The sequence below is a fragment of the Ixodes scapularis genome, unplaced genomic scaffold (assembly GCF_016920785.2).
Source record: "Ixodes scapularis isolate PalLabHiFi unplaced genomic scaffold, ASM1692078v2 PGA_scaffold1__304_contigs__length_218370807, whole genome shotgun sequence".
NCBI classification, from domain to species: domain Eukaryota; kingdom Metazoa; phylum Arthropoda; class Arachnida; order Ixodida; family Ixodidae; genus Ixodes; species Ixodes scapularis.
This window is the reverse complement of record NW_024609846.1, coordinates 203,675,175-203,700,597: the sequence shown is the minus strand read 5'-3', so window position 1 is coordinate 203,700,597 and position 25,423 is coordinate 203,675,175. Positions and strand designations below refer to the sequence as shown.

At 48.5% G+C, this 25,423-nt stretch overlaps 1 protein-coding gene across 1 annotated transcript in view; it reads left to right on the top strand.

Moving 5' to 3' along the window:
• Positions 1–25,423, top strand: part of LOC8037417 (mucin-1) — a 122,853-nt gene that overhangs the window by 60,690 nt on the left and 36,740 nt on the right. Inside the window, exon 2 of the mRNA XM_040221626.3 lies at positions 14,978–15,824. Coding sequence (XP_040077560.1) covers positions 14,978–15,824 — 847 coding nt within the window. The remainder of the gene's footprint in view (positions 1–14,977; positions 15,825–25,423) is intronic.

The window sequence follows — 25,423 nt, the reverse complement described above, 5'->3', positions numbered from 1 at the left end:
CTCACACTTACACATCGAAAGAGTAGTGCTGACTCTGGCAAAAGTATTGGCATGACTCTTTATAGAAGAGTTAAGTGAACACTCGCATGGGAGAGTTAAACTGACTCTCGTCGTTGAAGAGTAACCGTTACTCTCAATAGAGAGTGTGGTTTGCGACAACCCAGATACTCTCCAAAAAGAGTCGAGTCGACACTTGTCGACTCCTTTTTTTTTTAGAGTGTGGTCTCGTATCCGACTCGGTGCTACATGGGCATCGTACGCAAGCAACACGCAAACAGATAAAAACAGGTGCACGCACGCGCACAAACGAAACAGCATACACGTAGCGTCGTAAAAAGAAGAAATCATATTAACAAAAAATTGAAACGGTGATTTTAATAATCCGATGTGAAATGTCGAAGTTATGGAGAGCATAAGTTCGCAGGCACGTCTTCCGTTGGATAAGTAACGAGAAATCTGGAATCCGCGACTTTTCTTCCTTTTTTTTCTTTTTCCCGAAGAAGAGTTTGTCGCGGCTCATTAGTATTACACGCGAACGAGGCCGGCACAGGGCGACAACGGAAGCGGTCTTCGATAAAACGCGAGGGGCTTCGGCGCTTTTTCCCCCTCGCCGCCGCTTGGCCGCCGAAGAGAGCGGCCACCTTTGGCCCCTTCCGTGCTCCTCGGATCTGCGGAAAGGGCTGCCTGCCGCCACCGGGTCCCGTGGGAAGAACGCGCGCCTGCTCCCGCCGCAGCGCGGATCCGAAGAAGGCGCTTTTTTTCGCGGGCGGCGCGAGGTCGCTCGGTCGCTCGCGAGAAGTTTTTCGGTTCCGCCCGATACGATTGCCACGAGTGTGGACGCTAAAACCGCGCAGGGTCGCGTGTGTCGAGGCGTCGAGGGCGGCGCGTATGTTCACCTCAAGCGTCGCCATCGATAGCGCGGACCGGCGTGCCTTCGCGTGCGCTTCGCTGAAGCCGCGCTCACTTTGCTAGTTCATCGTACCAAAGGCAGTCTACAGGCACTTTCTGAGACGTTCCCTGTTTGACGGTCACATTGGGCATACTCTCTACAGACATGTTCAAAGCACACGGACGTATGAAGCAGAGATGTGTGGAACGTGTCTGAAGCGTGTCTGCAGAGGATTCTGTCATCATGGTTGCAACGAACGAGTCGTTTGTATCATGTATAAGCACCACGTAGTCTTATCAGACTGTGTTTTTTTTTTGTAAAAACTTTCTTCTCTTTTTTTTTTTTTTTTTTACGTTGGGGCGTTCGAAGGAGGAGATCCTGCACGAGCTTCTGGCGTTAAAGTGACTATGCCAAGGCGGCACTGTGTTGCCTGCTATTGTTTTTTTTTTCGTATTTTCTCCGTTAGCGCGGGCCGTCGGCATGCGTTACCATGAGGAGTGGCATCACCCCAAATACCATAAGGATATTGAGGCATCCTAGCGCGGGCTCGTGATTGCCCGGGTTGCTTCGATGCCGTCGAGGGCTATGGAGTCCACATTGACCACGAGTGTCGCGATCGATAGTTTTTGGACCAGGGTGCCTCGATGTTCTTTTGTATAGGCGGTTGCCATTCCTCGTTGTTCCCGATGCCGACGACGAGCAGCCACGATAAAACTACGAATACATACCTGGGAACAGAATGTCACCGCGTAGCACAGTCCGTGAGAAGAGCTCCTGCCAATGAGACGCTTTTTGCACCCGCTTTTGAACAAAAGAGAGACAAAAGCTTCGCGACGAAAATGGTCCGATGCAGCCACTTTCAGCAAAGCGCTCATGAATGCACCTTATGGTGCGGACATTTTTTTTCACGCCATGGTCACCAAGAGGATGGGACACAACGGGACGTCTTTCTTAGATGCCCGGCGTCCAGTACCCACCCTTTGTTTTCTGCCGTACTATCACGATCAAGATGAGTGGAAACATCTGGTCCGACTTTTTTCTGCGAGTGAGGCCCTCACAAGGTTTTATTATCTCTCTGTCAAAGTCCCATGTGTGGGACATGAGCTAATGCATTAGTTCGGACCCCAGCTCCCTGAAAAAAGAGGCAGGTACGCTAATAGCCTCCTATATACTGACAAAGCCTGGCAGATTGCCAAGAGACGCGGCCGTCGAAATGGAAAAGGTGGAGCGGCAGACAACGGATGAGAGGAGAGCCACGTGACTGGCGCCCTGCTGCGCAGAGACGCCGAAACACACTTCTCTCGAGCGAATCAGTGTGTTTCGGGTCCTCGCCGCTGCAAAAGCTGCGCGCTGACGTCCAGGTTCCCCGAGAAATGGTTCTTTGATGCTTCGTGCTGCCAGATCCTCGCGCTCAAAAATCTGCGACCGGGCACTCTGTGGCTCTGTCGTCGAACTGCCAGGCTTTGTGAGGGTAGGGGAGGCTATGGTACGCCATAATGGCACGAAGGACTGTTTCAGCTCCTATTATCCCCGATAGTATACATTGGCTGTGCGTGCGAGCCGAGGCTTGCGGGGGAACAAAGGGTTACCGTAGAAGTAGCTCGCACTGGAGGCAACACACAAAAGGCTGATAGTACAGTTGAAAACGAGCGTGTTGGTTAATAGATACAAACTTGAAAGTATAAAACAGAGAGGACGAGGACGGGAACAGGACATCTTTCATTTAGCAACAACATAGAATGGCACAACAATAAAACCGCCCCCCAAGGGTCTCAACGTTCTAAAAGAGGGAAGGGAGATACTAGTTATAAAGGAAGGGACCGCAGTCCTCCCTTTCACCAGTGCTCACTCCAAGTCCGTTAAGCATGGAATAGTAAGGTCACTTTTCAAGTCCTCATTCTCCAAGTCGTGCAAGCATTTCTCGGAAAGTAGCCTTAAGTTGCAGCAGCAGAGGTTAGAAAAAGCAGGCTTTCCTGCTGACCTACTTCGCTCCACCCTTGAGAGGTTCATTATCAAACCACAACTTCCGCAAGTTGTTTCAAAAAAGAAAGGTCGTTTCGCTGTGATCCCCTACATGCACAATTCCGCGCACCGTTTAAGGTCTATCGCGTCCAAGTTTGACACGAGTGTGGTTTTTTCTTGTCGCATGCGCCTCAAACAGATGTGCAAAAAGGTTAATGGGAGCGACAGTCCCCGAGGGTGCAATGTAAAACATGCAAAAAAGTTCGTAGAATGCGAAGAAAGGAAGGTTTATTCGATTCCACTAAGCTGTGGCAGTCAGTACATTGGACAGACTGGGAGATGCGTCAACCACCGACTCAGAGAACATAACTTGGAAGCATCAAAGGCTTCAACTGAGTCGTATCACCCCATTGTCGTTCACAGCCGCACATGCGATGACTGTACACCTCATTTTTCTAATACTAATATACTGGGCGGGCACAATAACAGATTTGGAAGAGAAATCATCGAGTCATTTGCCATGGGGACTGTTAACAACAACATTTCTGCACCGTCACTATCATTGACAAAGACAGAGGTCGAATTTCTAACACCAGAGATGACTAGAATATTGACACCTCGTCGTCACGCTACAGCTTTTTAAACTTTTATATTTATAGTACAATTCCCTTTTCGGACTGCAAACAAGAATAATTCCGCATTATCACTGACAATGACCAAGGTTAATTCTAAGTAATCGAAAATAACTAGATCACTGATGCGCTTTTCAAACTTTTCTTTTAGTGTATTCCCCTTCCTTTATAACTAGTATCTCCCTTCCCTCTTTTAGAACGTTGAGACCCTTGGGGGGCGGTTTTATTGTTGTGCCATTCTATGTTGTTGCTAAATGAAAGATGCCCTGTTCCCGTTCTCGTCCTCTCTGTTTTATACTTTCAAGTTTGTAGGCTGATAGTGCAGCAAGTTCCTTTGACTCGTGGCGCATCCAAGGAGATGTTTCTACGAAGCTGCGAAGTGTCGACAACAGCATGGAGAGACCTCTGGCACCTTCCCACGGCGTTGTGCCCGTTTACGGTAAAGGAGGGCCACAGGTTGAAAAAAAGGTCGTTCTGCTCGAGGCATTTCGTCCGAGGTTTTTATATTGCCCGGTGAAAGCAGATATATGAAGTAGTTGATCGCGATTAACACAACATGTAAGAAAAAAAAAAAAAAAAAAGCTGCGGCGCGAGCCGTTGAACAGGGATAAATATGCGAATCGTTTCGATCGCGTTGTCGAAGGTCGGGGTGTACGTATCAGCAACGCCACTGCCAATTCTTGCAGAGCACGAAGGGCTCGGGGAAAATGAGAACGACGATGGCAGCAGCCGGGGAAGACGGCAGCTGAGTGCGAGTGGCGGGATCTTTTCACGCTCGCCTCTTGAATATTTATAAGTATATAAATATATATATATATATATTCTTTTTTTTTTTTTTTTTTATCTCGGCGAGTCGCGTTGCGTGGCGGGTACTCTGGGGCACGCCCCTTTTCTCTCCGCGCCTCGGGCTATGAAAATTCCGGGTCCGATGGCTATCCCAATAGTTGACCTTCCTTGACCTTCGGCTGGACTTGCGCCAGCAGACAATCTTGAATTTCTCTTTTCCCTAGAGCTTTTTCTTTCTTTTTTTACGCTACATCTTTTTAGTTACTTAAGCACGTTCATGAAGGAAAGGTCACTGTTTCTTTCATTTGTTAACGTTGTGCACTGTGTAACTAACTCCACAGCTGCCCCTAAAAAAGAAATAATAATAATAAAAAAAACTTGCACCTAAAATCGTAAAGCAAATCATGCGTTTCGTTCATTTTTATTTTTCTACAACTGGATTTGTACAACGTTTATGCTTATTTCTTTATTAACTTCGTGAACATCACCTAATAAAAACAGTTTTCGAATGTGATCAGAAATAAAATATTTCCCAATATACTAACATCAAAGCCAGACAACAGTCTTCAAGTGAGATAAATTAAGATCCCGAGTAGTGAATCGGTACGAGCTAATACATTGCTGTCCAAACTTGTCATTCTCAAGATTGTACTCTGGTTTGCTATCAAACTCCGATCACAATACAAATGAAGACGGCGAGACGTTTGCACTCATTTGCTTTACGTTTTACATCAGGGATGCATGCGTCATGCGCCTCTCGCACGTTATTTATTTTCGTCGGTTATTTCGAATTTTATTACATAGGTTCTGCTATAGGAACCAACCCTGGTACGTTATTGCCATCAAAGTTCGACGACCGCCCCGTACCAACACCTGGTAGATATCAAGGCCGAAGCGCTTAATTTTCACGTGATCCACTAGGGGCCAGCGCGGGGCCCTAATTGGACACGACACGAGTGTGCCTTCATCGTTTGGCAGAGACTCGTGTCCAATCAGTGAAAACACAAATTCCTTCCAGGCGCCAACACAACACTCGTGTGGCCTCTTGTTGATGGCGCAAAAAATACAGCACTCCGGCCTTGCTGTCCACGAGGTGCTGCTCGTACCCACTCCCGCACGAACGCTGGAAACTCCTACGCACCTACCGGAAGCAAACGGGCGAAACGAGATGAATGCAGAGAATCTACCCACGGTCCTGTGACGTGACTGCCTGACCCTTTGCCTGACCTCCGGAAGACCTGACCCCCCGTGGCTGACCCCTACGGCGTTGATGCCTTTGTCCTTTCCATCATCACCCTCTCCCTCCAATCCTCCATCGTCGTCGTCGATTTCTGATTACAATACAATGGCGGCTCGCCAAAAGCGCTTTGCCTTGACACCGTCCCTTGGGGTGGAGTCGTGTAGCCGGCGGTTGAGTGGTCGGGGGTTGGTGGCAGGATGATTGCCAAACAATGGGGCGAGGAGGCAAAAGGAGGGGGAATTGGGTGGCTTCGATTACTCACTCCTCCTTCTCCTGGCCGTCTTTTTTTTTCCACTTCTCCTCTCGCACTCTTTTGGATGTTTTCGTTCTCTCGTTTCTTTAAGGCGTCTGTCTACCGTCTTATTTTCTCCGGGGTGGCTCGACGTTGCGTTGCTCTTCGCGAGTGATGTGACGAGTTGGCTACCGGGTCTTCTCAAGCTTCCATCGTGCTTTTTTTGTTTTTTTTCCCCACGGGCGAACAGACAAAGGACAAAACGGTTGAAAGCCTAACTCGATATAGCGACTTGTTTTATTTTGTTTTCCGGCGTGTTTAGTACATGGCATTTTCGGACACCTACTATATCGCTTATAGTCACTGGGCACGACGAGAACGGCGGAGAGGAACTTCCTATCTTCGATGGCGCTTCGGCTTCTCGTGAATTTCGACCTAAAGCACAACAGAAAGGCAAAAAACGCGTTCTAGAGGCCGAGCTTTCGAATGAGACGCCTTGCCGTTCTCGCCCTGTCAATGATCATGCACCTTTGCACAGTTCACAATCACGCAGCCCAGGACGCGCATAAACGGGGGGCTTTCACAAGCCATAGTTTCCTCTATACTCAGAAAGCATTGCAGTTCGACGACGGAGCCACAGAGTGCCCGGTCGCAGATTTGGAGCGCGAGGATCTGGTAGCACAGAGCATCAAAGAGCCATTTCTTGGGGAACCTGGACGTCAGCGCACAGCTTTTGTAGCGGCGAGTACCCGAAACACTCTTCTTCGCTCGGGAGAAGTCTGTTTCGTCATCTCGCCGCAGCGAGGCGCCAGTCACGTGGCTGTCCTTTCATCCGTTCTCTGCCGCTCCAACTTTTCCATTTCGGCGTCCGCGTCTCGTGGCGATCTGCCAGGCTTTGTCCGTTTATATGATGCAATGTTAGTGGTTATACTTTCGTCTCTACAACGATGTGGTCTCTACTCACTGCTCGAGCGCGTTTGAACGCCGAAAGCTGGACGCCAGCGTTCGGCGTTCGAACGCTTAAAATGAGTTAGTAGACACCGGGGCAGCTTGCTTTGTCCACGAATTGTTTGGTTAAACCGACCAAGTTGGCAACCTGAGGCGTTCTAGCAAAGTCCTCGTTTATTTGTGCCATCAAACCTTCGTGAGCTATTTGTTAAATTTATGACAATCTTCACGTCACCAGACAAAAGGTGTAGAACGTTGCATACCCTTCATTTTTGCAGCTACACGCGCTGCTCAGTCGTTCCGGGACTCGAACGCAGATTTAAATTCTGTTTACTGCCTCATCAAAAATCGAGTTAATCAATCCCTTCGCTCTTCGAGTTTATAATCGTGTTTAAAAAGATAATTCCCTGCCGTTTGTAGAGTTTAAATGGCAAAAAGGGAGAACAAAAATATAGCACCAACTTTTACCTTCAAAGTTCTATAAGGCGTGAAATGCATATAGGGAATAGGACAGGGAATTCGCTAGGGAAGGTAATCGGTGTGTTACATGACGCTGATTTCCCCCGTTAAATTTATCGGGGAAATCGGATCCGTGTCTATAGGTCAGAGAACATGAACTGTCCCGCTTAATTTAGCGGGTAACTGAATTTGTGTATAGTCCACGTGACGTCGATTTCCCGCTAAATATAGCGGAGAATCTCAATCGTTGTTTTGGTCACAATATGTTAATTTTTCCGCTAAATGTAGCGAGGAAACTGAGTCGACGTTAGGTCACGTGACGTCATTTTCCCCGCTAAATTTAGCGGAAAATGCATGAACGGTAGGGACGGGCGGACTGAGAAAATTTCGGGATTGTGGTGTAGCGTTGAAAAGTATTTCGTGCTTTTAAAAAAATTGCATTGAAATGATTGCTCTGACTGACAACCTAAAAAGTGCAGGGCGTGGCGATTTCCGATTATCTCCTATTGTCGTTCCAAAGGCAAGAACATCGCGGTGCCCAAAAGAGTACCGAACAACGAATCGGAGAGAAAGAACCATAGTAGTTCACACCCTGCTTAAGCTCTCACTAGCTAGATGTTCTCGAAGACAAAGAGAAACATATGGGAACGGTCCAGGAAGAATAGCGGGCGTTTTTAACGAGTTGAAATTTCCCCACGCAACGCCGCAGGTCCGACACGCGCGCCACGAACTTTTTCATACAACTAAAACTTAGTAAATAAAACAAAACAACAAAAAAAAACGATTAGCTAATTTGTTTTATTAACTGTGAGCGGCCTTCTTTTGTCACGCCGTGCCAATATATCGTTTGTCGAGATATGGTAATATCTCAGTCTTTTAATTTTTGTTGTGATTGGTTTCTACAGTATATCGCTTTCCGAAAAAAAATTAAAAAAAAAAAGAAAATCTGTCTGAAAAGGCAGGCGCCGTCGCCGCTGATCGTGCGCTGATCGTCGAACTTAACATTCCGAGAACGAATGCAATCCTCGTGCCGCGATAATTTAGGTGGAGTTGGACGCACGCAGGATTCACTTCTTCTCGCGAAGGGCGCTGGAGGAGTCCAAGGACGACATCTGGTCACTGGGACCTCCCGCTGTCTGTCGCCGCGCTCACGCAAAGAAAAAAGAAAGGAGGAAAAGAAAAGAATCTAAATTGAATTCCATTAACAGTTGCGGAAGAAAGTACTTGATGGCGTACGCATTTTCTTTGCTGGTCTGCGTTTGTTTTTGTTGTTTTTTTTCATTTAGCGGGCTAATAGGACGTGGCGTTTGTTTTATCGCTGGCGGCGTGCCTTTCGCCTTCATTATTTCACACCGCCTACTTTCGTCGTTGGATCGTTCGGATCTTTCCCCTTATTTCCCGCTATGGTCACCATGTTGAATTCATAGCCTCCTCTATACTGGCAAAGCCTGGCGGTTCGACGACGGAGCCATAGAGTGTACGGTGGCAGATTTGGAGCGCGAGGATCTGGTAGCACAGAGCATCAAAGAGCCATTTCTCAAGGAACCTTGGACGTCAGCGCACAGCTTTTGACGCGGCGATGACCTGAAACACACTTGTTCGCTCGGGAGAAGTGTGTTTCGGCGTCTCGCCGCATCGGGGCGCCAGTCACGTAACTCTCCTCTCATTTGTTGTCTGCCGCTTCACTTTTTCTATTTCGGCGGCCGCATCTCGTGCTGTCTTCACAGCTACATAAAAACAAAACAAAAATCTGTTCCATGAAAGAATAAATTATATCTATGTTAATTTTGGTATTACTCCTTACTGATATTTTTTTTCTACGATTTCCTTCGCTACCGGAATATCCAAGTTTTTAATGCGCATACTTAACTACTCTATTTTCTCTCTTTCACAAGCGTTGACGTTTGTTTTGCAGAAATCGTTGCGCACAAAACTCGGCAAGACTTCGCCTCTGCCTCGAGTTTTTTCAGCCGGTTATTATCAGAAAAAGAAAATCCTACTTCTTTTTCATTCGCGGATAAAAGTTGCCAGTGGCTCGCTTAGGCGCTGCGGCAGGCCCTCGAACGGCTTCTTCTGCTTGACTAGTCGTGCAACAAGAGCCATTATTGCCAAGGCTGCCTTCCTGCCTGCCCGTACGCAATATTCGCTGGACCATGTCGCACTAACACTGCATTCAATATCTTTATTAGATATTTTTTCCCGGAACCGGCTGGCTAGCTCGCCCAAGTTTTTATTTATAGTTACTCCCTAACCCCTTCTTCGCTGGAGGCAGTCCTATTATTTCGTTTTATTGCGCGTAGCGATGCCACGGGCCAACACAATGCACGTAACGTTCAACCTATATATCTAACGCGCGTACACTCCATATCTACGCACGAGTTGGACTTGGAAACTGATTTCAATGTTTCCTTTTGTTATCTCGGTAGCTGACAGTTTTGACTAAGCGCGGTAATAAGAGCGCCTATTGTGTGCAAATGGGAAGCGCGTCGCTGTGTGGGAGACTCAGTAGGAGCGTGGGCGACCGTCCTCGGCAAACCAATTACAATTGATCTTGCCAAGCGTATCGTAAGTCAGGGAACAACCAAGTTCTCTTCTGAAGAGAACATCCATATTCGCAATCGTTCAGCCTCCAGCGCGAATCCCCTAAATTGAAGGGGCCCTGTTGATTCATTGCGGAATCGTTCGCAAAACAAAACACTTCTATTGAATAAAACTGCGAGATATCTACGGAATATACGGGGAAGGTCGGTTCGATGTTGTTGTCCTCACGATCTTGCTTTTTTCCGACCAACATATTCTTTCTTCCTCTTGCGACACGCGTTGCAATTCTAAAACTACCGATAATCCACAACGGGCCCTCTAAGAGAAAACTATGAAGCCGCGGTCATGCACACCACTAATACATCGTACAAAGAGACAGTATGTAGACACTGTCTGAGGTCTTCTTTGCATGAAGGTCCCAAAGGTCAAACTGTCTGCCGACATCTTGGTAGCATTCATGAAGCAAACGTGCTGGGAACCTGATCGAGGTGTTCCCGCAGATACCACGTCCACAAGGAACACTCCGTGTTCTGTACGGTGTACACGACTGCGGCTTACAGGCGAACGGAGCGCCGACCGGCGGCAGATACGAACACTTATAGTGACGTTAGGCTGTCAGCGTTTGACAGAGTGGAGACGTGGGCATCTGCAGACAGGGCTGACTGAAAAAGATCACCCGACTTCTCCCGAAGCTGGTGACTATCGCTCGCATAACTTCGCGTGAAGCACAGTGAAATCTGCCGCAACCATCCTCGTAACCGGGATAACCATTCGGGGCTCGCTCGACAGTATAATGGACGTCGCTCGCGGGGACCGCACAGCCGCGTCGTTTTGTTTCTCGGTCGATCTATTATTCCAACCGCGTCACCAACAAAGAGAGATGGTACTCGGAATAGACCCTTTCCAAAAGTGCGCGCCATCGGTAGCTGCGGTGCCGGTTCATTGAATCCGCCATTGTTTGGGCACCCACTCTGACCATGTATTATTGGAGACAAGGGTCGCGTTGTTACCTTTACAAAAATGATCAATATGTTTCAATAGACCTATCACTAAATTACCCAAGCGTCGAGGAGAATGCAGGGATTGCTGTTCTACGCGCTGCACGTGCTGGCCTCAGCAGTAGTGACTTTTCTAAAGCAAATGCCTAAAACAAATTGCATCTTGCACGCGCGTTCGTCAACGCTTTATTTTGGTTATTTACTTCGAATCTTTTATACGGGAAAGGCGTCCGCATGTGGCACGTGGAAACCAATCCCTGTATTTTCCTTGATGCTTGTGCAATTTAGCAATAGGTATATTGAATTTCTAATGTATTCTTATAGAATACATTAGAATAAGCTGTGCCCTCTTTGCTTGCGTCCTGTTTTTTTTTAGATTTTTTTTTTGTTGTTGTATCTTTTGTTCCCCTAGGAAGTTTATGATGAGGAATGACAAATTTCAGGTTTGCTTCATGATTATTCTACGGCAAAAAAAGTGCCCCAAAAAAGGAAAAGTAATAAAAAAGGAGAAAAAGACGCGAGCTAAGAGAGCGCACTGTTGTTACTGCTTTAAGTATATCCGAAAGCTGATTGCGCTGGTAAGTGTTTGAGTGGAACTTTCGAAAAACGATGAAAAATCTGGGAACGAAACGCAAGAAAAGCTCTTTCGAATCTCCAGTCAGCATATTTACATTTCTTTTTTCGCCCTCCGAGTCATTTTAGGCCTTTTTTTTATCGTTTTCTTTTTTTTTTCTTTTCGAGAAACACGGTTCGCGGTCCGCAGATGACGCAAAGGTCATGCGTGACATTCGTGCGTAATTTCGAAGCGCCTACACGCGCTGGTTTTCCACAAACAACAACCAACGGGCTCCGCTGAAGATAGCAGTCTCACGCGTTACCTTAGGCAACTTGCAGGGAGAAAAGAAGAGACGAAGAAAAAGAGACGACTTTTTGAACGAATCGGCAGACAGTGAGAATGGAGGAGGGCCGGCACAATTGCTTCCCCTAAGGTCAAACAACCGATTCCCAGCCGAGAAACGCCGCCGCCGGTGCCACCTACACGCAAGGTCGGCTTCGCCACTCCGCACGCCCTCTTCCTTCTCGAATGACCTCCGCGAACCCGACCAATCCGAGGGCTTTCTCAGGCACCGCTCAAGGACACGTGGGCTGGAGCTCCCTCGCTGCCGCTGCAAGCGATTCCCAGACCGAAGAAGGTGCGAGAAAAGTCGGGACAAAAAGTAACACGAACACCACAGTCGCAATCATTGCTGGTACTTAAAAAAAAAAAAAAAAAAAAAAAACAGTCCGCGGACACTGTTCGAAGCGTGCTTCTTTCTTGCCTGGCGGTTCCGTCACATTTGGTCGTAAAGAACTCTTTGTACACAAGCTCGACGCGTAGGCGAAGCAAACATGATTCTGACACCATATATATGCAGATAATATCGCATACACGGTGTCTGTACGATGTGTGACCTGGGTTTTAGACATTCTCAACGCTTGCCCGGTGCTACGCTGCCCGGAAGTCCGACTAGTGTGTTTAGCGTCCCGCGCTTCAAACGTAGGTCCTGGGGACAAATGACGTCACCGAAGCCGCAGTGTCGCGCTGTCGAATGCTGCGATCCTGGCGGCTGGCGCAAGAGGTCCCGGTAAACAAAGTAGGAGCAAACGCGAGTGTCGCGGTCGTGGCAGCCTCCCGAATCCGGGACAGCATGACGCTTTTGTGGTTGATATCGAGGGATCACTTTTCCAGACGCGGTAAACAAACCAGTGGGAGACGCCTTCCAGGCACCCTACCAGCACCGTCCTTCGTGTTCTTCGCTCAACTAGAACGTAAACCTCAGAAAGCGGAATAAACGCCAATAAAAAAAGGAATCCACCGCGTTCCACTGGCCGAATTGATAATGCGTTGCTGAAGCGTGTGGCTGAATAGCAATTTTCAACGACTGATGGTATGAAGAAAAACCCTCGAAGTCTTCTTCGGGTTTCTCTAAAATGCACAGTCGCACACTCGTGTTTTTTTTTTTTTTTAAATTCTTTAACATTACATGTGGAACATGATTAATTTTATTCCGGTTTTGTACTTCGTATTTTTCTGAACTGTCTTAGAATGCGAATTATGGTGTGCGCGAAGAAGATTAAAATAATAATATACCATTACACAGTTCAGAGAAGTGTAATGTCAAGTTAATACCTGCTCAAGCTTTTTAACAGTTTAATATTTTGACGGGAATCACTAATTGAACTGGCACTAGTAAAAAGTTTCTGGCTTATTAATGCAGTAATAATAAAGATCTCGTTTGTCAGAAACTGACAATAATAAATAAATATTTCTATATTTTGATTAATTTATAAGACGTATACTTCCTTAAAGGTCATAATCGAAAATAAAATTAAGATGTAATACAAGAGCAACACATGCACGTCTTTCAACAGCAACATACATATGTCCACTTGTAGTTGAAAGATGAGGTCGTGTTGTGTTGCATGTCTATTCTTTCTTCAATCCTGACCCGCACCCACACGCTCTTCGTCCGTATTCTTAAAGGAGTATAAATTTCCCGATATGACATATAGAACTAATATTTCTTTAGTATGCCACACTGAAACAATATACATGAGCACTACAAATTATATTTCGTTCTCTTTAAAAACAACAAATTGGCTACGTCGCTATCTATATATAGTATCAGAAAATGGTCTAACCGAACAAATTAACAAAATAGATGCATATTTTACAACGGTGGACAATGAACCTCAACGAGATATTCCTTAAACTATGTTTAATAGCCTTCCAACATTAGTAAAGAAAAATACAGAACACCTAATAAAAAATAATGTGCTGAAATCCTGTAAAAAAAACGAGCTCCCGCGATTTTTTTTTTTGTTTTTTTGTTTTTGTTTTTGTTCCGCACCGAAATTGAAAAAAAAAAAAAAAAAAAAAAAGCACTTGTTGACCACGGTATACCCCCCGGCTCCGGAACACCCCAAAAATGGCGTCATACTCGTCTGAAAGCCGAAAAAAAAAAAAGAGTAAAAAAAAAAAGTGCGTTAACCCACATCCTTGGGTTACACGAGCCGCCCGCGCCGCGGATATACGAGGGCAATGGTGCGAAACACTTTATATTGCAGCCCTCCTCGCACTCCATTTTCTTCCTTACCTCCCGCGCTTCCTTTTATTTTCTCGCCACCTCCGGTTGGGGTCAGCCCGTCGGTCGGTCGTCGTACAATGTAACGCGTGCCCAATTTGGCAGTCATTACGGGCGGCCGCTCGGAGGCACCCGGAGGTCTCGGCTGTTGCCCGACTCGTCGAAATACCCCGGCATATATAAGACGAGGTACGAGATGAAAGAAACGTCGCTTTTACTTCTTCTCGCTCGCGTCGTTGATTAGAGTTGGCCTACCGCCTTCTTCTTTGGGGTTCTTGTTATGTTTGGCTGGATTTCGGGTGGGCAGCCTCTTGTTTGGCCGCCGCTCGGAGCGTATCCATCGTTTCATCGTCCGGACGACCCGGTCTGCTTGTCGGTCAGACGTAGGTGAGAAGCGAGGGGCGCCGACGGAATGAACCTAAAGGTCAACATCCTGCCTAACCTCCCTGGCGCGTTTATCACAGTCGCGTCGTTTTCGGAACTATTTTATCGGTTTGGTGTACTCGCACTTTGTCTTGATTACACCCGTTGAATTGTTTTTGTAGTACTTCTACGCTTGCGGACTCACTTTTTGGGATTCTGTCTGTGTGTGTCTATTGGTAGGTTGTGCACTCGGTGCACGACCCGCATCTTTACTCAATTTTTCGCATGTATGCCAATGCTTCGCAGTAGAAACATTACTGGAAACTAATGCATTTATTTGCTAAGCTTTTCGGCGCAACAATGAAGCCTGTCTTCTTTTTTTTTTTTTTTTTCAAAGTCGTCATCAGCGCTTTTATAAACCAGAAACATGGGGTTGTTGTTTCTCCACCTATTAATTATTTTGCTTTGCTTACGCCAGCTGTAATTGCCTTCAGTTTGTGTTTTTTTTTTTTTTTTATTTGAGTTTGTGGTCACTTATCTCCATGCCTAATTCTTTTCGCGGTTTCCTTGCTAATCACGTGACTACCTACTGTTTGCAGGTTGTCTGAAGTCGTAGAAATAGACTCCTTGAAACATTAAAACTGTACTCTTGCTTGCAGCTCCTATACAATATTTTCCCGTAATAGGATTATCTTGCGAGAAGGAATGTTTTCGCTGGAATTGTGCATCTCCGAAATCGACCTCTGTATCTGAAGCATGTCGCACACAAGCCGAAACGATTTTTCTCTTCTGTCTTGTCCAGGTTCGGCTTCAGCCCCAGCAATGGTGCCGCGCCCCCGGGCCTGCTTCGAGGGTTCGAGCACCCGTTCCCGTTCAAGGCCGCGGGCACTCCTCCCCTCCCGACTTCTGGCCGCCAAAGCACGGGCAGCAACGCCGTGGCCGTCACGCCGACCTCCAACATCGCCAGTCTCACTGGTGGGGGCCTCGGTCTCGGCAACAACGGCGGCATCGGCAGCGGAAACCACCACAGCGACTCCGACTCCGGGATGGCGACCCCGAACCACGCTTCGACCCACCACGGAACGCCGCACCACACGACGTCGCCCGCCGCGCAGCCCAGGGCGACCCCACCTCTCAAGACGTCCACGTCCTCTCCACCGTCGTCGCAGGAGCCTCATCGTGGAAGCGCGCCCTTCAACCTCTCGGACTTCTCGTCGTCTCAGACCCTGCTGAACCTCGTGAGGACCGCGAGCGCACAGAGCGCCTCCCAACTCGAGACGTACCTCCGCGGCGCCGTCAAGAGACCCCACGAGGGTGAGCAGGCCCGGGCCGACCCGCTGGACCTCTCGGTTGGGACGGCCGTCAAAAGACCGCGGTCCACAGACAGTCCCAGATCTGCCTCCAAGGGGGACGTGGACGGAGCGATGGTGGCGGCGTCGCCGTCCAGGAAACAGGCGACGTCACCGTGGCTGCTGCTGGACGGCAGAGGCTCATCCAAGTCGCCCAAGCTGAGGTGCGGGTCCGTGTGTTCGGACCAGGCGTCGCCCTGTGCCGCAGCCGAAGCGAGTCCCCAGGGTGTGGCCAAGTGGACTGTGGACGAAGTGGTGCACTTTGTCGCGTCCGTCGATTCCTGTCAGGAGTACGCTGAGGTGAGTTGCAACATTCTCATCTTGCTTTTCTGACATGCTTGCGTTTTCGCGATGTCCCTACGGGAAGTTCAGTGGTGCCATGCGTACGCTTTCACCTGTAGTGACTGACAGCATTAGAATGGGAAGGATGTCCTCTGCTTGTCTTGCCTCCAGCGCCAGCTTCCTCCCTTCGATAACACGTCGGTGCCTCGTATTTTCATGCACAGCCAGAGAACGTGTGAAGGCAACGTGCATGTTCTGAAGGTCAGGCATCTAAACAGGCGTCCCGCCGCTTTCGTCCTGCTAGTGATATAGCACGTTCTTTGTGAGAAAAGGAGGGCTTCAAACCTCTGGTGTAAGTTAGCACCGCTAAAGAAGGCAGCCTGTTTTCTTTGCTGATCATCTAATGTGCTCACGACTCTTGCAACTGAGGCTTGCGTGTTCTTACTCAATCGAGACTTGGGCATGTTCGTAAACGTTCAACTAAATCAATCACTCCTCGATCAATGCCTCCAAACAATGAAGTTTGTCGAATCCTAAAAATTTCTAAAGACACAAAAACAAAAAAACAACAACAACACGATATGCGAAAGGGAGAACAGCAAACATCCACGAGGCTTCAGGGCCAGATCGATCGATCCGTCCCTGTCTCAGTAGAGGCATTCCATTTCTCGTCTCGCCCGGTTCTCCTCTACCAACTCACCTCGTTTCCGCTGCCCCGGTATCGGACCTTGATAGAAAACGGTTCGATCAAGAGCGCGCGAATGACCTCTGCACACTTGCCAAGGCCTACAATCCCACCTCCGAAGTAACGGCCGCCGCGATAGCAGCACGCACACACACACCAACGCGAAAGGTCCGGGAGACAACAAAACCCAAACATAAACTGAATTCGCCCCCCTCTTCAGCCAGTCATTCACGCCGCGGTACCACTCGGGTTCCGTCTCTGGCCAATCTCCCCTTGCCGTGCCTTCCCCGAGATCCTCCCCGTCACGGCAGCAGCCGGCCAAGGCGTCGTCGCCACCACGACCCACGGGCCTTTGTCTTTTCCCGTCTTCACGGTCTCGAGGTGCCCCCTTCCAGCGCTAACTCGGAGTCTAAGCGGGCTGTCCCCTCGACAACCCCCACATCAGAAAGAAGGGGGCCAGCCACCCGGAGCGATAAGACAATAAGGAGCCGTCCCATTCTTCGCACTCTCACTTTCGGTTCCATGGCCATCCACGCGAGCCGTGAGCCAGTGACTGGCGAGGGCTGAGCCACGTCATGGGAGTGCGTCCATAAACCTGAGGGGTTTCGGCTCGCTGTGCCGGCTGATTACAAGGGCGGCGACGATGGAAGAAGAGCGACCCGGACCTTGTGGCTCCCCCCGTTCTATCACCGCGTGTGTTCGCGGTGTGTGTGTACGCACGGCGGGCAGGCGGCTCTCCCACACTGGCGGAGGCGGCCGAGGTGGCCTGGCTCGATCAGCTAGCTACTTGCCAATTCCCGAGTTTCGTACGCGACGTGTGAAGAAGTGGAAGTCCGGTCGATCACTATCATTAGGGAACTGACCCCACCTCGTCCCTCGCTTAGATTACTCCCTCGCCTTTATACGGCCACCATTCTTCGTTGGGTCTTTTTACTTTCGGTCGTTCCTCGCGGCTCTGTGATCCTTTTTTCCTTTGTATGTGTATCTTTGGGACGTCTCCAGGCGTGGGCCTTTTGTTCACGGTGCTTCATCGCTCGTTGGCGACAGGGGTGTGTCCGGAGTTTATGCTCTCTCCGTTTGATTTGTTTATTCTAGAGCCGTCGTTGACTTTGAAAACTTCCTGTTCTTTTCTTTCCCGCCGATCTTCTTGAGTGTATTACTTATTTTTTAAGAAACGCGTATGAACGGGTAAGTTCTGTGCTTGGCTACTGCGTCTTCCTTTCGTGGAAATATAGCAACTTAATTGATATATATATATGCAGCAAATTCAACAGTATGTAATGAGTGTTTCGGAAACTCTTCGAAATGGCTATATGACGGGCGAGTCTCATATTCCCTGAAATCAACGAAGCTTTATTCAGAAATAATACTTGAAACTATTTATTACATTTTATTTAGTAATTATAGGCAGTTAATTATGATTTAAGGTAACGTAATCAGGCAGGCCAGATGGTTAAAGTTAGACATTTCTAAAACCCAAGACGGAGGCTACAAAGAGGGGACAAACACAAGACGTCTCAGACGCCTTGTCTTTGTTCGCTTTTTGTAGCCTCTGTCTTGGGTGTTAGAAACGTCTAATCGATTATGATTCATTAGAAATGCAGGCTTCAATGATGCACACTGTACGCCATTCCAATCTTTACAAGTCTTTAGCCCAGCGTGCGATCTCCTCATCCCAGCACGCGCATGTTGGTCGCTTCAGAAAACGAACAAATCGGGCTTCATACGCACGAACACTGAAAATGAAATCGGCCGGGAGCAATACCAACTAGAGGACAAGGCCTTCGCGTTTCCTCCTTTAAATGTCATGACTAGTAGAAACGCAAACATATCGAGGGGCTTTAACTAGTAGATCCCCTCAGCGCCCCCTAGGTGGCCCGGATGAGCACCATCGTCTGCTACATCGTCTGCGACATCGTCCGCTTCATCGTCTGCTCCAGTGGTCATGCGCAGAACGAGCTCACATTAGTAGGCTGCTAAGACGGGCAATCTTGATGGTGTCGCACGGCTCGCTATCAGCTCGCGCTTAGCTCTGGCCGCCGGTGAATGCGACGTAGTTGTGACGTGGCCCTTGCTCTCGTCGAGCTTCAGCCTGTTTGCCGCTTGGGGCGGGTCGGGCGTTTACTAACGAAACGTCATGCGCAGGCCTTGTCTTCTAAGTAGAATTGCCAGGAGCCTTTTTTTTTTCTTAAGGTCTTTACTTTGTTTACACGTAAGCTGAGATTGCAGGCAAAGCTACAAGAGCGAGCGAGCCCGCGCTCCTGGATTTGAGACATGCATTTCAAGCGCGAGCGCTCGCTGTGCGGAAGAAACCTTCAGAGCAGCGACCTCGAGCTCTCGTGCTTGTGGCATTGCCGGCAATCTCAACTTTAAAAAAAAAGAACCATAAAAACAGCTTTAAAAAAAAAGATTTAGGGGTGATTTTCAGTGTATTTTTATATCGTGAATCTGAACATCGCGCTAGTTTTCCCCAAAGATGTAACTAAACGCGAGAAAACACAAAAAAACTTCCGACCAATTGTTAATGTCGTAAAAGGATCTCTCGGTCGCCAAGCGCCTACTGCTCGTGAGGGCAGCGCGTGCAGGCGAAGGGCGGGATCGAAAGTGTCCCTGTGGTCGGCCTACCACGACTGGCGGAATGCTGACTATGGCGTCAGCAAAAGATTTCGCATCGACGGAAATAAGAGTAATCTAAGAACTTGCATTTTGACGGTTTTGGCTGTGTTGCTTTGAGAGCGCAATGTTTTCTAGTTTCCGCCATGCTCATTAAGAACGCCATCGAAGTTGTTGTCAAGGTAATGACGTCACGAGAGGGAACCATAGGAGGGCGCCAACGAAACATCTTGCCGCTAATAGGGACTACCCACAGGCATCAGTCGTGACATCTTTTTCTGACCTTTCTGAAAATAGGAAGAGTGCGCGTGCACAGCTTTGTTGGGCGCTGATGATGCGCCAGAGCGGAGATCCCGAAAACTCCTTTTAGCTCCGGGATGGAGGGGCTTCGGCGGTACTTGAAGAATAGTTTCTGCAGCCTCCGTCCACCAAAATAAAAATAATCTCCATATTTGCGATCCTGGAAGCCAAATGTGGACGATTTAAGTGTTTTTACTAAACTACCAAACTGCTTCAGTTTCTCTTAAGGGTGTACGGAGTATATCGATAACGTCCGTTCTGACCAACACCGTCCTCAATGCGAGTTAGGGTAGATATCGGGTGTCGCTTTCACGCGTATCTATCCTGTAGTTACTGCAACCTTAAGATGCACAGTACACGCCACGTCCCGATTATCTTATCATCACTCTACAACCGATGAGACTGCAGCATCAGTTGATATGAACGCCGAAGAAGGAATAAAGAAGCACGAACATTAAAGTTACGCCTGATGTTTCTTAACTTACCGCCCAACCCTTACGCAGGGCAGCGGCGTTAACGGGCGGTCCCTATCGCCATAGCTCCGTTCTTCCAAGCCGCACCAGACAGCGACGCTGGATCCTTTCTCTCGACTCGCTTTCTCCACCCCGCTGCGCGAAGCGCTCCAGAATTCCCGCGCAGGCGCGCACCTTGCACGCTGCTGCTACCGTTGGGCAAAGCAGCGGCGGCAGTCGAGGTATCTCGTCATTACTTGAGTCCCGATCTTTTCTTCTCGGCCGCAGGGGCGTGCGAGTGCACGGAGGGGCTACCGGGGTCGTGCTCTCGGCCAGACCGCAAGGTTGGGAAAAAGCAGCCAACAAAGCGGGCGTAATTTAAGTTGGAGGAGTTCGTGACGAGGGAGGAGCCCAGTCCCGCTCCCCCCTCATGGCGTCCTGCCCGCGCTCCCGCCAGTCGTGACCGCTAACCGAGTTACACTCTCGGCGGACGGACGCTGCAGCGCTCTCTGCAGCTATCAATGGTCCCATCGGGGAGACCTTGTGGCCTCGCTGCTACCCCACCGGGCTCACCCATGAGCCGCTTCTTCTTCCCCTTCTCCTTCAATGACTGCTTCCTATCACTTTTTAGGTTTTGTTTCGGGATGTATTTGCTCGAGTTAGGCCTGTGCGGAAACTGAACGGGTTGCGATGTTTAGACGGAAACGGCATAGGTCTGACGCTTTTGGTGGGTTGTGCTGGGGCAGAGAAGGTAGCCCTGGCACACTGCTGACCCCTAGCTCTGAGACAGCGATGAGCGGTGGCAAAACAGGAGCCCGAACTTTCCACTGTAAGTCGCGCGTGCACTTCCCTCGTTGCGCCACTGGAGTCACCGAATGAACTACTACTCTTCGGAATAACCACGCATGAGTCGCCTTATGTCGTACATTTGTAGTTGTCTGTTATCCAGTCGCATCCAATTATCTGTTATCTGTAGTTGTCTGTTATCCAATCCAATTGCGGGCCAATCAGCCCACAATTTTGGCTCTGCACGTGCCCATGGATTTACCCTTGTTCGCTAATAGACCCCTTTTAAAAAACCCTGAAGCAGCATTGGCGGTCGCCATTTCTTCGACATGAAGCGTATAATGGCTGAACGCTGACGTACCCCTCGTTTTCCCTACGAGCTTTGGAAAAAAAGGTTTATCGTGCGCAGGACTCTGATCTGAAGTCCTTAAAACATGCCCGGAAGAAAGGGGTATTAGTCTCGCAGTGTCTAAGAACTTCTCAATCTATGCTAGCGACCCTACAAAAGAGTCTCGCGAAAAAGAAAAAAAAAAGTTTTTATGATCGAGATTGCGCTGTTTTGTGACGGTTTTCATACACTGTCACCATAACACTCTTCTTAGGGTACGGACATTCCAGAACCGTACATTTCGTTCGATGATAATAAAAAAAAAATTAAATGCGATGTTGTTGGAACAATAATAATAATGAAAATATTTGTGTGCATACAAAAGTGTGATTTTGGGTGGCGTGCAAGGCTGTGCAGAAAGGTTAGAACCCGCACGCGAGTGCGCCTGCCAGCACGCCACCTAGGATTTGAATTGAAAAAAAAAAAGTGGAGATAAGATGGGAAAAAATAAAATACACGCAACGCATGTACACACATTTGTACACAAGGGCGCAAGCCAAAATGTTTTAAAAGAAAAAGAGGGCGAAATATGGAGTGTAAGATTACTCCGACATATAACTATACGAATATATACAGTCTGCCACACACACACGCACACGCACACATGCGCATGGGCACACACACACACACACACACACACACACACACACACACACACACACACACACACACACACACACACACACACACACACACACACACACACACACACACACACACACACACACACACACACACACACACACAATGTACACCACTGTCATGACGCCTCCTAGTGTAGGTGCTTTGCAACAGAGTTAGACATTGCCACAGATTCAGTTCGGTCCTGGGGAAGCGGCGAACGTAACCTGAGCGGAACGAAGGTATAACCCGTTTTTCTGGGGAAATCATTGAGAGATTCATTCCTTAAGGTGCTACCTGACATCCCTAAACATCGTCATTTAATTTTAATGCACGATAAACAGCATGCGCCTTTGTGGTTCAATTCGATAGAGACTTAGTAAAATGCCGGGTCGATACACCGACTCAATCCAATACAGGAACGCCGGGAGTCGGTAGCATTGTTTCCGCCAGACTGGCGCCCTCCCCAAAAACAGTAAGCATTCCAAGAAAAAATCAAAGCCGTTTACAATTCTCTCTAATGCCCAATTAGAGCGCAGCTCTTGAGGAGGAGGAGGGGAGAGTACGGAGGGAAGGGTATGCCCCTCCTTGTCTCCTGCTGGCCTCCGAATTAGCAGAAAATTTTCGCTAAATTTCCCGCTAAATTTAGCGGGAAATTTGGCGAAAATTTTCTTGCTAAATCTAGCGGGGAAACTCAATTGGTGTTGAGATCACGTGACGTCACATTGGCTCAAGTAACGTTACACGTGACGTCACATTCAATCGCGTGATGTCTCGTACGTGACGTCATGTGACGTCACGTGTGACGTCATTATGGAAAACGTCCCATAATGCAACGCGCGGTTACGCCGACGGCGACGCTGCTGAACCCGGAAATGGGCGCTAAAAGCTACGCTCTAAAAAAAAAAAAACAGCTAATTCTTAAGTTGCGTAACTTGTTCTTCACATTTTTTCTCTAGACTAGCTTTTTATACACGTATATGTAGGATGATAATCAAAGTATTTCGACGGCGCGCTGCGCATTCTTATGCATGCCAGTTTCAAGGAACAAATAAAAGGAATCGTGCGCGGGGAGTGAGGAGGAGGAGGAGGAGGAGGAGGAGGAGGAGGAGGAGGAGGAGGAGGAGGAGGAGGAGGAGGAGGAGAAGAAGGGGGGGTGGTGCGAGCACACGAATGAAGCAAGCAGTAATGTAATCGAGTTCTCTTGGGGCGAAGCAACGAACCAAGCAGCTGTGACATTTTCGTCTGCGTTCTTTTGTCCTCAGCCACCCCCCTTTATCTCTCCCGCGTTGCGTGTTTCCTATGCGACTCCCTTCTTTTACATTGCGCATAATTTGCATGCAGGAACGCGCGCTTTTGGACGACTTCGCGCCAGCCGACTGTGCGACTGTGCCATTCATTTGACTGCTGTCAATTATGTCATAGTTTTTTGTTTTGTTTTTTTAATGAAAAAGACAGGTTTTGTCGACGATCTGCTGAGTAAGCAGGGGTTCTTTCAGCAGTCTCCATTTACCGGAGTTCCGATCTCTCTGCCCTTTCCTCCGAACGTCTCTTGGTTTTACATAGTGACACGAGGGTGTCGTACCCCGAGCCGACTAAATTTGCATCGCCGCTGTTGGTCTCGAATTAACCGGTATACGAGGCAACCTTGAGGTGCCCCTGAAAGGTGAGAGAAAACAAGAGTCCACAGTGTAAATCATCGCAATCGCTTTTTCAGCTTCCTTTCTATTTTTTTTTTCCTAAGCGAGAATTAAAAACAAACGCCGGTGAGATGAGGGCTCTAGAGTTCAAGGACATTTAGAATGAATTGTGGTTTTCCTTGAGGACTGCGAGTTTCATACTCATGTATCGTTTTTTATAGGTATATTATGCAGCCCTCTGGGAGTACCGCGAGATGTGCAAGCATTTTATTAAATGTGTCGGAATGGATATTAATATCGAGCTTCCCGCTTTACTAAAATTTGTTTTAGCTTAACTCAAGATGCAACCGATGGTACGGTCACTGGACCGTCTCTGTTTAGGATTGGTTCATCGATGATTGAACATGCGCAGAAACACGACGAACACCGTGATGGTTGTCTGGACACTGTCTGGTTGGTCCCAACAGCTCATTGCGTCGGCCGCGTCTGGACTTAATGTGCAACAAAACGTAGCTCTATTGCCTATAAATAAAAACATGAAATAAAACAATAAAGCTCGTCGTTTTGTCATTGCAAACGAATCTAACCCTTTGGTTATCGTCCGACTGTTTATGATCTGATTACTTTCAAGTCTAGTTTCTGCTTGCACGCAGTGCCCTCACCTGACGTGGGCGAACTCTGACGTCAAGAGCGTGTTGGTCTATGACTCTATAGAATATGGTGGGGCTATTTTTATTCGCTTCGTCTAACGCTGTCGACGTATGCTTAGTGACGGCTTGAGACACGCAGATGGCGTCCCGACCATTCTATTCTGCAGCCAAGTAGACTGCGGCGTGACGCCGAAACACACTTCTCCCGAGCGAACAAGTGTGTTTTGGATCCTCGCCGCTGCAAAAGTTCTGCGCTGACGTCCACGTTCCCCGAGAAATGCCCCTTTGATGCTCTGTGCTACCAGACCCTTGCGCTCCAAATCTGCGACCGGCCACTCTATGGCTCCGTCGTCGAACGGCCAGGCTTTGTGAGTATAGAGGAGGCTGTGGTCAGTGACTAAAGAATTTTGAACTTGCAGTTCCCAGTACAACGTTCCGATTTGTTCTAATGTTTAGGCGCCGACAGAAGCAGTAATAAACACGCTTATACGTAATTAGTCGAGGGCATTGCGCGAGTGTAAATTTATTTGCTGACCCAGATCGGTGTGAACGAAAACGCCAAAACAAAAGAAGGGATATCTAGATATGTAGACTTTTTCATCTAAGCAGTACACTTCCTGGACGCTCGTAAAACCAAACACCAAGAGGCGCTTTCCTTAAACGGTGGCTATAATTACGTTGAAGCACCCCGTTGATGTGGACAAATCTACGGGCACGTGGAGTCGGTCAACAGTTCCGAGACAAAATCCAGCGATTGTTCAACGAGTCACGGGTGAATTCGCCTGGCTTTTGTGGTCACGGGTGGTACGACGTTCGTGAAGCCTCTGGCCGACCGCCTGAGTGACCTTGACTCGGGAAGATTACCTTTTCGGAATAATAATGACGGGACAAGACGGAAGAAGTCAAATTCGTCGTGCCGTCACGCTTTGTTTTTCTCTTTTATGTTGGGTCCAGGGTTTTACTTTCGTAATTCTCGAACAATCGAGAATGCAAGAAGAATAACGCGACGAATAAGGTCACACGCGGCTGCGGTGGCACAGCTCTAGACATGACGCCACGCAAATCTCGTTTCTGCGCATGCGCAGTGGCCACACGTCGCTTTGGCAAAACGCGGGCGTGTTTGTAAACAGCGGCTTGGCCTATATCGTGGATTGCGTCCACCGTCGGCGCCCGTTGTGGGGGTCTTGCTGCCGAGCGCGTAACTCCCAATACATTTCAAACCGCCGAAGGTTTGTTTTTTCCCCAGCAAGAAGCAGGAATGACGACAAGCACGCTGTGATGACGCCGCGTAGAAGCCACGCATGTACTCCGTTCACCCTTAAGCCGAGCCGCTCCGCCTTCAGTGCGAGCTCGCCAAGGCTTCCGCTGTGCTTCGGTTGCGCGTACCTGGCGCGTTCACACTTGCGTTAGCGAGGGCAGAAAGATGGCGCTGAAGGCGGAGCTTCTAGTCTTAGCATCAGGATGAACGGAGTTTAGTCGCTG